The 18,398-nt window shown below is 40.0% G+C and overlaps 1 protein-coding gene across 1 annotated transcript in view; it reads right to left on the bottom strand.

The window, feature by feature from the left end:
• The window catches only part of LOC128063939 (uncharacterized), a 357,926-nt gene that overhangs the window by 255,638 nt on the left and 83,890 nt on the right, over nucleotides 1–18,398 (bottom strand). The window contains 1 exon segment of the mRNA XM_052656769.1: nucleotides 3,054–4,091. Coding sequence (XP_052512729.1) covers nucleotides 3,054–4,091 — 1,038 coding nt within the window.

Genomic DNA, 18,398 nt, shown 5'->3' with positions numbered 1-18,398 from the left:
TCTGAGTCCACAAAATTATTCAATCTATCTAGTCCTAAACTTGCTCAATGTACCTACCTGGAATCACATCACCCATTCCTTCCTGGGAAAACTCAAGTAGTTTCTGAGTCATGCGCTGCCCTTTCCTGCCTTCTGCCTCCTAACAGGACTAGCTGTTTCTTCCATGTGGTCCTATATGCATGTGGTGCTTCCTGTTAGTAGAAATCTCTGCCAATAAGCTTCTTCCGTCATGATAATCATTTCTGTGTCTTCCTATCTTACCATACCAGATTAAAGCAAATCCTGGGTACATTTTAACACAAGCATCTCAATACATTGCATACACTATATTCAATTAACATATCTCTTAAGTCTCTTTTAATTTGTAAAATTGCTTTTATTGTCTTATCATATATTGGTTAAGAAAGTAGGCCTTTTATTTTGTTAAGTTTCCCACATTTTGGATTTGGCTGTTAGCTTTGTGTCATTAATTTGTTCATTTATTTCCCAAGTTTCCTGAAAACTGGTAGGTTTAGAGACCAAATTACACTTCTGAATCAATATTTTGGACAAGAATATGCCACAGGTAGTATTGCATCCATTGCATTGCATCAAGAAGCAATTAGTTCTGCTGATTTAGAGATGTTACTATTGATTACTGGGTTGTCATTCTGCCCCATCCATTAAAATCTTCCTATAATCTTTCACCTAATGGTTTTCATACCCACTGATATTATCAAGATCCACTAATTCATAAGCAAAAAGTGTGATTGCTTGGATTCTATCATTCCTTTGACCTTTATTAGCTAGAATTCTCTAATAATAAAGAACTTTCCTTCACCAACTTCTGGTTGTCCTATCTAGTCCATAAAGGAAATATATAGTTCATAAAGGAAAGGCAAGATAAGTGCTCCGTTTTCCTTGTTTATTAATAAATGCCCTAATGTGCTCTGTAACTGATCAATACATTTGATCAGAAAAAAAAAAGAAGCTAGCAAAGGCTATAGCAATCACAACAAAAGGACACAGGATCCAAGCTGAGGGAATCCCCACTGACTGAAGATAAGATTAATTTGAGCATTTTTTTAAAAGGCTACAATGGATTTTTAAAAAGTGATACAGGACTTAGAAGTGATTTTTAATTTCCAAATAGTTTCTTTTTATCTTATCCTTTAATACTTTATTTAATTGAAGTATAGTTGATTTATAATACTGTGTTAGTTTTAGGTGTACAGTACAGTGATTCAGTTTTATATATATATACATATATATATACATACATATGTATATATATATACATATATATATACATACATATGTGTATATATATAGTGTATTATATTCACAAATATAGTGAATATATATATATTCTTTTTAAATATTATTTTCCATTATAAGTTATTATAAGATATTGAATGCAGTTCCCACTGCTATACAGTAAATCCTTGTTGTTCACCTATTTTATATATGGTAGTGTGTATCTGTTAATCCTATACTTCTGATTTATCCCTCCATTTCCCTTTTGATAACCATGCTTGTTTTCTGTTTGTGAGTCTGTTTCTGTTTTGTAAGTAAGTTTATTTGTATTATTTTGTTTCCACATATAAATGATACAATATTTGTTTTTCTTTGACTTACTTCACTTAGTATGATAATCTCTAGGTCCATCCCTCCTTTGTTAATTTTAAATCAAATTTATACTGAGGCAGAGAACATACAATTGTAGAATATCTTCTCTTTTTTGCTTGTTTGGGTTTTTTCCGCCATGCCACAGAGCATGTAGTTCCCTGACTACAGATGGAACCCGTTTCCCCTGCAGTGAAAGTGCAGAATCTTAACCACTGGACCACCAGGTGAGTCCCTAGAATATCTTCTTTTTTATGAACGAATTGAAAAAGAACTTACTTTCAAGAATTTTAGCAAGAATAAGTTGGAATTTCCCTGGTGGTCGAGTGGCTAAGACTCTACACTCCCAATGCCAGTGGCCCAGGTTTGATCCCTGGTCAGGAAACTAGATCCCACATGCTACAACAAGAGTTCACATGCTGCAACTAAGAACTGGGGTAGCCAAAAAAATAAATAAAAATAAAAAATATTTTAAAAATGAATAAGTTATCTGGCATTCAATAACTGATGAGTATTGATAGAAGGCATTTCTATATTCATTGTGCTCATAGTCTTTCATATGGATTTTCAAGACAGTAACATAATAAAACAAAATTTAGTAGCTTAAAATAACAACCATTGTATCTCATGATTGTGTGGGTCAGGAATTTGGGTAGGGGCTCAGATGGTCAATTTTTTTGTTCTACATGGCATCAACTGAGGTCACCTGTAGGAACTCAGCTGATGGCTGGTCTGGAGCATCCAAAACTGTTTACTCAAATATCTGGTGTTTTCGTGGGCATATCTGGAAGACAGCACAGTAGAGTGCCTCTCCTTCTCTAGGTAGTCTCAGGGCCTTTTCATGTGGTGTCTTCAGCAGAGTAATAACAGTTTAAGGTCTCAGCTTGAGAGAGTATTCCAAGAGATAAGGTAAAATCTACCAGTAAAATCTGGGTCCAGAAACTAGCACAGCAGTACTTCTACTATTCTACCACTCAAAGCAGTCAGTTGACCCAGATTCACAGGGAAAGCATGTGGATTTTACTTCTTGTTGGATGGAGTGTCAAATAATTTGCAGCAATTTTTACTCTGCCACAGTATTACAGTTTTATAAATGAAGAAATTATAGTATGGAGCAGTTAAGCATCTTGTTCAGTATAACACAAGTAGGACAGTGATGGGCTACAGATGATGATAAATGTCTTCCCCACATTTGTTACATTAATAAGATGAGTTTGTAGAATGAATGGGAAGATTCTCAGATCTGAGTGATGATGGAACACATTAAATTAACACGTTCTGTTAATGATATAAACCCCCTTATGCTAAGTCAGGTGCATGAATGAAGCAAAAGGGACTAATCACTACATTCACAAACTGTTCTACAACACAGGACTGACAAAGCGTTCTCATATTTTTACATTATGAATTTTCAGATGATGGGTAAGGTGTGAATGTTGTCTAAAGGCCTTCTTACATTCCTTACATTCATAAGGTTTCTCACCAGAATGAATTCTCAGATGTTGAATAAGAGATGAATTAAGTCTAAAGGCTTTCCTACATTCCTTACATTCAAAAGGTTTTTCACCAGTATGAATGCTCTGATGTAGCGTAAGTTTTTGGCGCAATCTAAAGGCCTTCCCACATTCCTTACATTTATAGGGTTTCTCACCAATATGAATACTCTGATGTTGTGTAAGTTGTGAGAGTAGTCTAAAGGCTTTCCCGCATTCCTTACAGTCATAGGGTTTAACACCAATATGAATACTCTGGTGTGAAATAAGTTGTGAGTAACGACTAAAGGCCTTCCAGCATTCCTTACATTCATAAGGTTTCTCACCAGTATGAATTCTGTGATGAAGAATAAGATGATAACCACGACTAAAAGTCTTTCCACATTCCTTACATTCATACGGCTTCTCACCAGTATGAATTCTCTGATGGAGTGTCAGTTGTTGTCGTACTCTAAAGGCCTTCCCACATTCTTTACATTCATAGGGTTTCTCCCCAGTATGAAGTTTGTGATGTACTCTAAGGCCAGACCCACACAAAAAGGCCTTCCCACATTCTTTACATTCATAGAGTTTGTCAGCAATATTAAGCTTCTGATGTCGAGTAAGATGTGCATACTGCCTAAAGGCTTTCCCACATTCTGTACATACATAGGGTTTCTCACCAGTATGAATCCTCTGATGGAGAGTAAGTTGTCCACGAACTCTGAAGGCCTTCCCACATTCTTTACATACATAGGGTTTCTCACCAATATGAATTTTCTGATGTACTCTAAGTTCTGGGCCACACATGAAAGATTCCCCACATTCCTTACATTCATAGAGTTTTTCACCAGAATGAAGTCTCTGATGTCGAGTAAGATGTGCTGTCTGTCTAAATGCCATCCCACATTCCTTACATTCATAAGGTTTCTCACCAGTATGAATTCGATGATGAAATGTAAGTTGTTGGCGTACTCTAAAGGCCTTCCCACATTCCTTACATTCATAGGGTTTCTCGACATAATGAATTCTCTGACGTGAGGAAAGAGATGAGCGTTTTTGGTAAGGGGACATTTTTTGAGATGTGATTTTCACTTGGTTGAAATATTCCTCTTGTCCTTCAAATCTTCTTTTGGACTCCCAATCATTTTTTAAAATGAAGCTCTTAAGGCCATGGGTTTTAATTCTTTCCATTATTTTCCACTGGGATAAGTTTATTTCATAAATGTCATTTTCTGAAGATAACTTCTTGATCTCATAGTTGGTCTCTAAATCTGAAAGAAAACAAGAGAGCAAACACATGGTTTTTCTTTTTCTAAAAGAAGTACATCTGGACTTCCCTGGTAGTCCAGTGGTTAAGAATCCACCTGCCAATGCAGGGGACATGGGTATAGTCACTGGTCTGGGAACTAAGATCCCACAAGTCACAGGGCCACTAAGCTGTGCGCCACAACTACTCAGCCTGTGCTCTAGGGCCTGCAAGCTGCAACTATGAGCCTGTGTGTTGCAGCTACTAAAGCCCATGCGCCTAGAGCCTGTACTCTGTAGTAAGAGAAGCCACCACAGTTGTAGCCCACTCAATGCAATAAAGAACAGCCCCCTACTCACTGCAACTAGAGAAAGCCCGCGCACAGCAACGAAGACCTAGCGCAGCAAAAAATAATTTTAAAAAATATATAAACTGCAGCAGGTAATATTTTAAAAAAGAAGTAAAATTTCTCTTGTAGAAATAAAAGACAACCGAAGTACTACCCAATGAAATTCTAAAAATAGCTACACAATTTGGGAAAAAAAAAAAAAAAAAAGCAACACCAGGAAAATCAAAGTTCATATAGGAAAGTAAGATTGATGATTAAGTAAACATTTTAAATCTGTGGTTCTCATAATTGAGATCATGAATCAGAATCACAAGGGAGCTTTTTATAAATATTACGATTTAGATACCACCTAAACCACATGGATCAGATTCTACAGTCCTAGACAGTAATATATTTAATATTCCCCTCAGGATCATTCTGATGGAGAAAGATTGAAAATTCATACTTAAATTTTTTCAACAATTTCTCTTTATTCTTAGAATAAAATCAGACTTGTTGTTAAAAGACCTCTGCTTACCTATAATACATCACCTCCAACCACTGTTCTCTTTATTGCTACCAGGAGAAGCCACAACCCACTTCAGTATTCTTGCCTGGAGAATCCCATGGACAGAGGAGCCTGACAAGCTACAGTCCATGGGGTTGCAAAGAGCTGGACATGACTTAAGCAACTGAACACACATGCACACACAGAGAGGCAACTTTTCAGATCTTAGAACATATTCCCACTTACTTTCATTGTACTTTTCAGTCTGCTCTATTTCCCAAAATCTTCTGTTTGGGCCATTTGCATGGCTGACCCCTTCTCACTCTGAGGTCTTAGATTAAGTAACTCTAAGGCTGACTCTATTGACAGCATCTAAAGCTATGTCCATAAGGACACAGTTGACCCTTGAAAAACATGGGTTTGAACTGCACAGGTCCACTTATACATGAACTTTTTTCAATAAATATACAAACATATATGTACAGAATGTTGTGTACAAGACTTGTATTGAAGTGGATAGGCTATCCTTACATAGGCATAAGGTGAGTGATATTTAATACAAAATTAATGTGTTAGCTTTCTTACTGTTTTATAACTTTGCTTTCAAAGAATCACATTACTGTACACAGTGCTTCTCTCTCTCGTAATTAGAGAAACCACATATCAGCCTACCATCACAGGTAAGTGGTTTTGTAAAAAACGTTTTCAATACATTTTATGAATATGACTGTAATACTATATGCCGTAAGTTTTATGCTGACTCATTCATTACTGTATAGGCTAGGCCACTATTAAGCATTCATATCAATTATACTAGGCTACCATAAAGCAATCATATTCTTCATTATCGATGCATGAGTTATTATATCTGTAAATAAATATTATTTTTTTCACATTATCTTTTCATTTTAGATGTCCAGTGTTTGTAATACATTAATACCTACTGTGTTTTATATCATATAAGACAATATTGATGTAGGTTCTGACAATTTATTTTATAAACAACCTAAACCTATGGTATCAATAAATATAGTACAGCACTATAAAGTATTTTCCTTTATTATTTTCTTAATAATACTTTCTTTTCTCAAGCTAATCTTATAAGAATATAGTATATAATACATATAACATATAAAATATGTGTTAATCAACTGTTATTGGTAAGGCTCTTGATCAACAATAGGCTATTAGTAGTTCAGTGTGGGGGTAGTTAAAAGTTATATGTAGATTTTTGCCTATGCTGGGGGTCAATATCCTAAACCTTGGGTTGTTCATACATATATATCAACACAGATCTTTTGGCTCTTACTCACCTGGATATTGTCTTCGTCCTTTCCTCACTACTTTCCAGGGCTCTTTTCCTTGTTCTAATAAGGAAATCACATCTGGTTTAGAAATGAAGCATCCTGGACAGAAGGAAAGAAATATAGGTGACATGGAATAATAATAAATTCAAAATTACTTTGATTCAGTCTTGGTTAAATTTTTAATAAACTATAGGTCAAATTGTAATTGATAAAGCCTTTAGAACAAAGAAAAATAAGATGATTTTAAAATATCATGTTAAAAATACATAAGAAATGGAGATTATAAAGGAAAGAAAAAAGTCTTATTTTAATTTATATTCACACAAGTACTCCTTTTCTTGAAAGCAACAGTGGTTGAGAGACTGTCCTGGTTCAATCTTGCCTCTGCCATATCCCCGTAGTGTGACCTTGGACAAGTTATTTCTATGCTTTATTTTCCTGACCTATAAAATAGGGATAATTATAGTACCTATCTTACATGAATGTTCGCATTGCCTAGAATCTATTTTATTAGTTATTATTTATCATTGTTATTTTAATGAGAGAAAAAAGAAGTTTCCTGAGGCATTTACTATTTTTTTTCCTTGGGATATCCATACAACGTTAAATGCAAAGTTCTTCGATTTTTAACTTTCAATCATACAAGTAGGTAGAAACGAATATGTTTATTAACAAAAAGAAAAAAGTCTTGAACTATAAATAAATCCAGCTGATACAACTTACTGTTTAAAAAATTATATCTTCTTTTGATAGCCAGAGAAAAGCTAAGATACTAGTTCTAGCTATTTGGGGTTTCCCACATGGCTTAGTGGTAAAGAATTCACCTGTCAAGCAGGAGATGAGCAGGAGGCGTGGGTTCAATCTCTGGAGCAGAAAGATTCCCTGCAGAAGGAAATGGCAACCCACTCCAGTATTCTTGCCTGGGAAATCCCATGGATAGAGGAGCCTGGTGGGCTGTAGTCCATGGGGTCACAAAAGAGTCGGACAGAGACTTAGTGACTAAACAACAACAGAAGGTCACAGAAGGATGGGGAAGATGAATATGCTTAACGAGCGTGCTCATTTCCAAACAAAAAGCTCAAACCATTCCCTTGAGAAAAGGGAGCAGATATTTCGTTTCTTAAAAAGTATTTCTAAAATTTCCAGAGAAGAAAGCTGATAGTACAGAGAACAGAGACTAAATTTCTAAAGGCAGATAACCTTACCCAATGAGACCAAGTTGCTGTAGTTCTCCAACATTACATCTCTATACAAATCCCTCTGTTCCAAATTCAGGAATTCCCACTCCTCCAGAGAGAAGTCAATGGACACATCACTGAACATCACTGATTCCTGAAATGATAAACCATATAATACAACTGAAATTAAAGAAAATTTGTTTTAAGATGGAAAGAGGGGAAAAAATGAAAGAGATACTGCTGGAAACCAATCAAGCAAACAGGTTTGGGCTAGAAACCTGTAACACTGAGTTAGGAAATTAGAGTGCCTGCAGCAGAATGCCTATGGGTCCCTGACCAACTGTGTTTCTACAGATAAAGCCTTTTATATACTCTGGCATATCTTAACTACCCAAACACATATGGGAAAGGAAAAAAAAGTTTTCTAATTAAATGAAATACTGTATATAAGCCTTCTGCCTACTCTATGTCTCCCTCACGAATTCTCAAGAAATGTGTTCTTATACCCTTTCTTCTTAAAGAACAGACTGCTGCTTTAAAAAGAAAAATTGATGGTTTTATCCTTTTTTTAAAAAAATTATGTATTTATTTTTGGCTACACTGGGTCTTCAGTACTGCACATGGGCTTTTTCTAGTTGTGGTGCAAGGGCTTCCCTTTGTGGTGGCTTCTCTTGTTGCAGAGAACGGGCTTTACAGCACATGGGCTCAGTAGTTGTGGTGCACTGGCTTTGCTGCTATACGGCATGTGGGTTCTTCCAAGACCAGGGATCAAACCAGTGTCCCCTGCGTCGCAAGGCAGATTCTTAACCAATGGACCACCAGGGAAGCCCCAAGAACAGATTTTTTTTTTAAGTTTTCCTGGTAATTCCAGTTAGAAAAGGATCTGAATACAATTAAAGAATTTCCTCCAAGGTCATCATTGAAGATCATGTGCATCAGGTCATGTGCATTTACCCAGTTATGACAAATTCTTAATGAACTTAAAATTGGTTGTATGCAATGGGGATGTGAGACCTAATTATTATATACTCCAATATTTTTGTCTATGCAAAATTTTTAAGGTCCTCCTCAATTCTGAGGGGGAATTGAGACCTGCATGTGCCTGCATGATCTTCTTTTCTGTCATTTTCTATCCCTCATTGTATGCATTCCATGTTCCTGAGTTAGAGGATAATGTAGATTCTGGATACCAATAATCCAGAAATACAAAGATGTCATTCTAGACTAGCTCATCCTGTTCTAAAACAAATGATGTACAGCTCTTACGGATTTCCAGAGAAGATACTTGATGTCTCTGCATAAATAGACCCAACCATAACCCTACCTAGTCATAAAAGCCACACAAAACAAGAGGAGATCTCAGGATATACTGAGGCTGAGGTTATATTTGCATGCTCAGTTGCTCATTTGTGTCTGACTCTTTGCGATCCTTTGGACTGTAGCCCACCAGACTCCTCTGTCCATGGGATTTTCCCAGGCAAGAATACTGGAGTGGGTTGCCATTTCCTCCTTCAGGGGATCTTCCTGACCCAGGGATTGAATTGCAGGCAGATTCTTTACCGCTGAGCCATCAGGGAAGCCCTAGGCTAAGGTCAACCAACAGCAAATCTTACCTAATTACAAAACTCAAGTTTGGAAAAATTTAGTTTTCCTATGAGCAATCAAATCAGCCCATGCTCTCTCAACTACTCGAAAGAGGTGGCCAAACATCTCCCTAAAGGGGCTTCATTTCTGCTTCATTGCAGTTTTTAGCAGAAGACTGAGCACGTATAAGAGATGCTGAGGGACTTCCCTGGTGGTCCAGTAGCTTAGATTCCATGCTCCCAGTGCAGGGGGCCTGGGTTTGATCCCTGGTCAGAGAATTAGATCCCACATGCTGCAACTAAAGGTCTCATGTGCTACAGCTAAGACCCAGCACAGCCAAATAAATAAATACTTTTAAAAAAGAGAGATGGTGAATGATTTGTTCTGTGAATACATGAACAATAACTGGAAAAAAGAGGACTCACGAGAAGGGCATTGTACTATTTATTTGGCCTCATCTCTCATTGGATTTGGAGGAAATGGGTCCTTAGATGGGGCTCTGATAAGTAAGAAGTTTCAGGATAAATAAAAGATCATAGGACCTTAATTTCCACAAGGTGAAAGAAACCACAACTTACATGGGCCATGGTTTAGAAATTCAAGAACTGGTCAGTCCTCTTTGGGGTTTACTTGCCTGGAGAAGCAGAGTTCACAGAGGCCAGAGCTAAGGGGAGGGGAGAAAAAGGAGGCCATGAGATAAGATAGGCCTCACAATTCTCAAAATGACTCAATTTAATACATTCTTTTTCTTCTCTGGACCTCCCCATCACATGCGCGCACGCGCGCGCACACACACACACACACACACACACACACAGAGGGAGATTTAAAGGAGTATGGACAAATCTAATCCCAACTTGTACATTTCAAGGGACCACATCATCTAAACCAGAATCTCTTCCAAAGTTTCACAAATCTGCTTAAATAGATACAAAGAGAGAAATTCATAGGATCATCTCTAGCAGCCATTCAGTTCAGTTCAGTTGCTCAGTCATGTCCAACCCTTTGTAACCCCACGGACTGCAGCACACCAGGTTTCCCTGTCCATCACCAACTCCCAGAGTCTACTAAAACTCACGTCAATCATGTCGGTGATGCCATCCAACCATCTCATCCTCTGTCGTCCCCTTCTCCTGCCGCCTTCAATCTTTCCCAGCATCAGGGTCTTTTCCAACTGACAAACAACTGCACTGGCAGCTCTGGCTGCCTGCTATCATAACAATAACTTCCAGAATCCACTGGGCTCATCACTATTTTCAATCAGAATCATCTACATCGCTTCCTGTATGACTTCATTTGTCATTCTCCTTCTTACAACGTAGGGTGAAAAGGTGTGGATTCATTTTCTCAGCATATCTATGTAGCAAGAATTTTCACAAGAAAATGAAATAAAGGCATCCAAATTGGAAAGGAAGAATAAAACTACCTCTATTTGCTGACAAAATATTATATAGAGAAAATCCTAAAGACTCTACCAAAAACTGCTAGAATAAAAGAATTCAGTAAAGCTGCAGGCTACAAAATTAACATATAAAAGTCAGTTGTGAGACTTCCTTGGTGGTCCAGTGGCTAAGAATCCACCTGCCAATGCAGGGGTGGTTCAACCCCTGGTCTGGGAAGGTTGCACTTGCCATGGGGCAACTAAGCCTGTGTGCCACAACTACCAAAGCCCACATGCCCATGTTCCACAACAAGAGAAATCACTGCAATAAGAAGCCCATGCACTACAACTAGAGAATAGCCCCCACTCACCACAACTAGAGAAAGCCTGAACACAGCAATGAAGACCCAGCACAGTCAAAAATAAATAAATTTTAAAAATCTGTTGTGTATATCTACCAATAGTGAACTATAAGAAAGAGAAACTAAGAAATAATCACATTTATAATTTTATGAAAAGATAAATTAACTATGAATATATTCAACCACAGAGGTTAGAGACCTATACACTAAAAACTCTAATACACTGATAAAAGAAACTGAAGATGACACAAGTAGAAGGATATTCTATGTTCACGGATTATAAGAACATTGTTAAAATGTCCATACTACCCAGAATAATCTATAGATTAAATGCAACCTCTTATCAAAATTCCATTGGACTATTCTGTGGAACAAGAACAAACAATCCTAAAATCTACATGAAACAACAAAAGCCCCAAAACAGCCAAAGCAATCTTGAGAAAAAACAAAGCTGGAGGTATCATGCTTCCTGATTTTAAACTATATTACAAAGCAATAGTAATCAAAACAATATGATATCAAAACTAGACATATAGGTTGATGGAACAGAATACAGAGCTCAGAAATACACAAAGAAACATATGTAAGGAAGTTCTTCAAAGAATAATTTATAATAAAAAGAATACCAAACAATAGTCAACAAGCTAAATACATTATGTTCTACTATATGATGGCATACTATACAATTATTAATAATGATGATACTGGTTCATATTAATTAATGAAGGAAGTTATCCATGATAAACTGCCAAGTACATCAAGCAGACTAAACAGAACATGTACAATGTTGGGAGGTGACTGACTCTCACAGGTTTTATTGGCTGGATCCAGGATGCGAATCTAATCTCTGACAGTTATCAACCAGGAAGGAGGCTTTGGACAGTTACTTAATTTTCAGTGCCTCTGCTTCCTCACAGACAAACTGGAGAATAATAACAGTATCTATCTTAAAATAATAACAGTGTCTATCTTATAGGGTTGTTGTTAACTGTTTATTATAAAGAACTTAAAATGGCTTATTATAAACACTGAATAAAATGAAAAACATGACATGTCCATTCTATTTATTAAATAAAATTATCTTTAATACTTTTCATTACAATTTAAAATTTTTGATAAATTATCTTTAATAATTTAATACTAGAATACCATTTTTTTCCTTACTAGTAAATTTTTTTGAGATTTTTCACAACTGCTTTTTCTTTAAGTATCAGTAAAGTTTAGAACTAGGTTTAAGAATGTTATTTTTCTTAAGTAACAGTATTAGAAAACATGGATGTCTCCACAATCCTAAAAGGTGTAAATTCTCACAAGGGGAAGTATCTGCCACATGGATATACGCACACATGCCCTTGAAAGTGTTAGCCACTCAGTTGTGTCCGACTCTTTGTGACCCCGTGGACTGTAGCCCTGCCAGGCTCCCCTGTCCATGTGATTGTCCAGGCAAGAAAACTGGAGTGGGTTGCCTTTCACTTCTCCAGGGGATCTTCCCCGCCCAGGGAATGAACCTGGGTCTCCTGCACTGTAGGCAGACCCTTCACCGTCTAAGTAACTAGGGGAGCACCCACAGACACTAGGGACGGATATCAAGTTAACGGACAGGCCATACTGAGAAGGAAGCCAATGTTCCCAGGTCCTAAAAAATAAAAATGCGTTTCACAGAACAAAAGGAAACACCCACTTAGCCTCGACCTTGACTTCTAGGTGGGCAATAGCAATTCGTTTCTCCTCCTCAACACAGCCCTTTTCTTAGTTTGACAAGACGGGGGAAGAAGGGAATCTTAAGACAGGCCTTTTTCAGAGCCCAGGTCACCCAGGATGAATAGGGCAAGCCACGACCACACGTGTCCCCACCACACACCACCCACCATGCCCGGAGTAAGTAAGCGTAACCCTTCCCAGGATTAGAGAAAAGCCAGGGTCACGGCTGTGCTGGGCTGGAATCGAACTTCAGAGAGGGAATTCCGCAGTTCCGAAACCTACAGTTGGAAGGTTTGGAGCTGTCTGCGAAAGCGTAGGTGGGTGGGTGGGTGAGTGAGTGAGTGTCCGTCCGGGCGCGCCCGCCCGAGGATGCCGTGTGGCGGGGCATGTGGATGTGTGCGTGTGGGTGTGTCCGTGTGTCCGCGCGCGCCCGCCCGAGGATGTAGTGCGGTGGGGATACTCCCAGGAGCCAACCTGGGGGCACGTTCAGTTCTAACATTCTTATCCCAAGACTGGTTCGAGCCTTTTCGCTGGGAGTCTTTTCTCTGGATCTCAGATATCTGACTGGGGGGCCATTACTCTAAGGCTGATAAAAAATTTCAGCTGTGACTCTGGGGTCGGAGTCACACAGTCCACCTCAACCTCCGGTCACACAAGAGGCTCTGAACCCGATTAAGTCACACAAACGCAAACCCACTAGTTCCGGCCTCACAACGGCACACAGTCCCGATGACACACCCCGGTTCAGTCACGCCCACAGACAGCAGCACACCGTTATAACACTGCGGTTCTCACGCTCACTCGTGGCTTGAGGTGCAGGGTTTCAGACACTTCGAGGTGCTGCAGCGCTTACCTTCCCTATCCTCATTCCCGGGCCGCAACGGCTTTCCTACCGACGGCCGGAACAAACGTTCTGAGCCAGAGCTGGTCACCTGCGACGCCGAACCCCTCTCACGGTGATGCTAGCGGAAGAGAGGGCGAGACAGCTCAAGTCAGTACACAGCCCCGGGGCCTAACGGGCCGCGCGCAGGGGTTATTGGGAGCTCCGGCAGCACGCTCTGAGTGCGCAGGCGCGGTGGAGCCCCAGAGGGCGGAGCCTCAGTGAGTGAGCTGATTTGAGTGAAAGGTGTCGTGTCCAAGGAGCCGGAGAGCCGGTTGGTACCCAGCGAGGGTGGGGTTCTCAGCTCTTTGTCCTCAGGAAGTCGCGGCAGGGCTTGGGACGAACGACTGGCACTATAAAGGGGGATGATGCGGGTGCATAAATAGAACTCTCCGTGGGGCAAACCAAGAAGGTCTGTGACCGAGGACCGCTTTTGTGTATCTATCTTTGGAGTAGTTCTGGATGCGATTTTTTCATTGAATGTGACTTGTGTTTGAGATGGAGCGACTGCGGGGATTGGAATACCGCTTAAAGAAGATTTTAGGACTGGAATTGTGCCAGGTGGTGTGGGACTAAGAATGTGGGGACCTGTGAGATAGTGGGACTTACTGTGACAGTGCCTGAGGTTGCATTTCTGTGAACGTGTCTGCAGTGTGACTCGGTTTTGATAGATTTGTTTCTCCTGGGCCTTCTTTACAGACCGTGGATGTGAGTCATTCAATGTAGGTCTGAGAAACGACATGCCTGATTATGTGGTCAGTGTGTGTTCTTGCAGGATTGTGAGGAGGTGGCTGTCTGCATGATTGGATGTGACCAACAGCCTCATTCTTCTCAACTCTGAAATAAATGTCGCATCTTCAAGGAGCATCAGCTTCACTGAAGGATTTTTCTGGGAAATTATTTTATATTTAATCAGGTTTATTAGGGAGAAAAATGCAAATAAGCATTACCTATTTTATAGTATATCCCACTTACACAGAGTGTTTAAAAGGTAACTTGAAATAATTCTTTTCCTGTGCCATCAATAAATTCTGTAATTAATTATAACCCAGCAAATATATACAAATCCATAAGCAAGAAAAAAAGGAGTGAAAAAGGAAAGCTCCATTTTATAGGAGGATGCCAGCTAATAAGTTTGTTTTACAAGACTGTGAACTCTGCTTCAAACACATTTACAATATTTGGTTTTGATGAGGATTTTGTATAGTATGGTGTCTTCCTTTAAGTTCAAGTTCATTTTATTGCCTTCTCTCATGTCACCTGTCACCTGCAGTTAGGGAAGATAGTGACATTGTTAAAATGAACACATCTTCATGACATGAAGGCTAGCCATTGGTGGGGTAATATTTTAACACAGTTTATCAGGCAATACTGAGTTTTCTTTGAAATCAGTCTCTGATTTTTTTCCCAAGGCTTGATGTTTGCCTTGCCTGATGGTGACCAGCTAGCAGAGCCTCTCTTCTTTAAAGAGCCTTGACACTCACCATGTCACTTGCATTGGTGGAAAAAAGGTACCCAGGGAATAGGTTTTCCAAAGCAGGGCAATAGGTGGGTGGATGAGTAATTACAAAAGACGTGCTGGCAGCTTGTATGCATTCTCAAATCCATTTCTACTGGGGTGAGGGCTTAAAACCTGTGTGGTTTCTGGGTCCTTATCCAGGGAGTTGTTGTTGTTCAGTAGCTAAGTCGTGTCTGACTCTTTGCGACCCCATGGACTACAGCACGCCAGCCTTCCTTGTTATCCTCATCCATCAGAGGGCAGACAGAAAAAGTAAGAACTACAATCCCATAACCTCCAGAAAGAAAACCACAATCACAGAAAACTAACCAAAATGATCACATGGATCACAGCCTTGTGTAACTCAATGAAATTATAAGCCAAGCCATACCATGCATGGCCACCGAAGATGGATGGGTCATGGTGGAGAGTTCTGACAAAATGTGGTCCACTGAAGAAGGGGATGGCAAACCACTTCGGTATTCTTGCTTTGAGAACCCTATGAACAGTATGGAAAGGCAAAAAGATATGACACTGGAAGATGAGCTTCCCAGGTTGGTATGTGTCGAAGGAGGGAGGCACTGATCACTCCTTATGTAGATTGCCCAGTCCAACCTTATATTTGCTTACTAAAGAGTTTTGCTCCCAATTCCAATGTCTGGGTGTACGTGTGGGTTGAGTTCCCCACACCACCAAGCAGTTTTCAGACACCAGCTGGGTGTCTGCAATTTGACTGAATTCTGACTCTATGTGCCTGGAGATAGTGTCAGATTTCAGAGGTTAAGGACTCAGTCCTATACCTCCCCACCCCCAACTTCAAGATGTTGTTCAGTTGCTTAGTTGTGTCTGTGACTCTTTTGTGACCCCATGGACTGTAGTCCACCAGGCTCCTCTGTCCATGAGATTTCTAGTCAAGAATACTGGACCGGGTTCCCATTTCCTTCTCCAGGGGATCTTCCTGACCCAGAAATCATATCCACATCTCCTGCATTGGCAGGTGGATTCTTAACCATTGAGCCAGGGTTAGGGTTAGGAAACCCCCAACTTCAGATGCCAGTTGCAAGTCCAGGTTTTTACCTGTGCCTTGGACCAACTAGTTATAGATTGGAGGTTCCAGCAACCCATTCCCTGGGTTTGGTTCACTTATTAGAGGGGCTAACAAAACTCATAGGAACATTTTACTTACTGTATTACTGGTTTATTATAAAACGATATAACTCGAACAGCCAGGTGGAAGAGATGAACAGGGCAAGGCATAGGGAAAGGGCAGAGTGGACATGCCCTCGCTGAACTCCCACATGTTCTTGCCCACCACTATCCCTGAGTTTCTACATTTTCACACAATTGGAAGCTCTCTGAACCCCATCCTTCTGGGTTTTTATGGAAGTCTCATTACATGGGCATGGTTGATTAAATCACTGGCCACTTGTGATTGATCCAACCTCCAGCCCTCCTCCCCTCCCTGGAGCTCAGGGTTGTGGGACTGAAAGTTCCAACCCTCTAATCACATGGTTGGCTCTGGAAACCAGCCTCCAGCTTTAGGTGTAGTCCATAAGTTACCTCATTAACACAGCAAGAGATGTCTTGATCACCCTCATTACAGGATATTCCAAGGGTTTCAGAGATCTGTACCAGAAACAGGAAGAAGACCAAACATATATTTATTATAAATCACAATAACACACTTATTCTCCATCATCATTGTTGCCATGAGCAGATGGATTATGAGTACAAAGTGCTCTGAGAAACACTAGGGAAGTGATGGCACAAAAAAGACCATGTGAAGACACAGTGAGAAGGTAGCCATCTGCAAACCAAGGAGAGAGGCAGGAAACACTTGCTGACATCTTGATCTTGGCCTCAGTTCAGTTCAGTTCAGTCACTCAGTCGTGTCCGACTCTTTGCAACCCCATGAATTGCAGCACGCCAGGCCTCCCTGTCCATCACCAACTCCTGGAGTTCATTCAGACTCATGTCCATTGAGTCAGTGATGCCATCCAGCCATCTCATCTTTGGTCGTCCCCTTCTTCTCCTGCCCCCAATCCCTCCCAGCATCAAAGTCTTTTCCAATGAGTCAACTCTTGGCATGAGGTGGCCAAAGTATTGGAGTTTCAGCTTTAGCATCATTCTTTCCAAAGAAATCCCAGGGTTGATCTTCAGAATGTCTATTAGCAACCAGAACTGTGAGAAAGTAAATTTCTGTTGCTTAAGCCACCCAGTCTGTGGTAATTTGTTATGACAGCCCTAGCAAACTAATACAGATGGTACCCTCATGAACCCCCGAAAAAAGCAGGTGGGGAGGGACTTCCTTGGTGGCACAGTGGTTGACAACTTAACTTCCAATGCAGGGTCCAGTCTCCAGTCACTGAACTAGATCCTACATGCCACGGGGAAACTAAGCCTACAAGTTGCAATGAAGATTCCTCAAGGCTAAAACTACCGAAAATAAATAAATAAATATTTTTTTAAAAGCAAGTGGGAAAAAAATCATATTGCAATACCTGTATGGTGAATCTGTGCATCTGTGAAGAAGGAAGCCAAGTGAAGTAACCAGACATCTGAAGTAATATGAAAACAAGAGAACACCAAAGCAGATATTCACCAGAAAGCACAGTGGGCCAAGCTGACAACAAAAACTGAAACAGGAATCAGCTTTGCCCACACCAATGGGAATGAAGTGCAAGTGGTCCATGAAGGAAGCTCCGAAGGGGCTCGTGAAGTCCTGTCTGTGAGAGCTCTCAAAGTAGACAGCCCAAATTTTTTTTCCAGGAGAAAGTTCCTCCCTGAGGAAAAAACACAAGAATGGAATCATAAGAGTCAGAAAGCCATTATGTGTGTGTGTGTGTGTAAACATATATGTGTGTATGTATATATCATATGTTGTTGTTTAGTCACTAAGTCATGTCCAACTCTTTGTGACTCCATGAGCTGCAGCACACCAGGCTTCCCTGTTCTCCACTATCTCCTAGAGTTTGCTCAAATTCATGTCCATTGAATTGGTGATTCCATCTAACCATCTCATCCTTGGCCATTCCCTTCTCCTGCCCGCAATCTTTCCCAAATCATCACATCAGGTGGCCAAAGTATGGCCCAGGAGAAATATCAACAACCTCAGATATGCAGATGATACCACTCTAATGTCAGAAAGTGAACAGGCACTAGAGAGCCACAAAAGAAGGAAGTGGAAAAAAACTAGCTTAAAACTCAATATTCAAAAAACTAAGATCATGGCATCCGGTCCTATCACTTCATACAAATAGAATGGGAAAAAGTGGAAGCTGTTGACAGATTTTACTTTCTTGAGCTCCAGAATCACTGTGGACAGTAACTGTGGACATGAAATTA

Source organism: Budorcas taxicolor, chromosome 18 (assembly GCF_023091745.1).
Source record: "Budorcas taxicolor isolate Tak-1 chromosome 18, Takin1.1, whole genome shotgun sequence".
Lineage (NCBI taxonomy): Eukaryota > Metazoa > Chordata > Mammalia > Artiodactyla > Bovidae > Budorcas > Budorcas taxicolor.
This window is presented reverse-complemented; position numbering and strand designations above follow the sequence as displayed.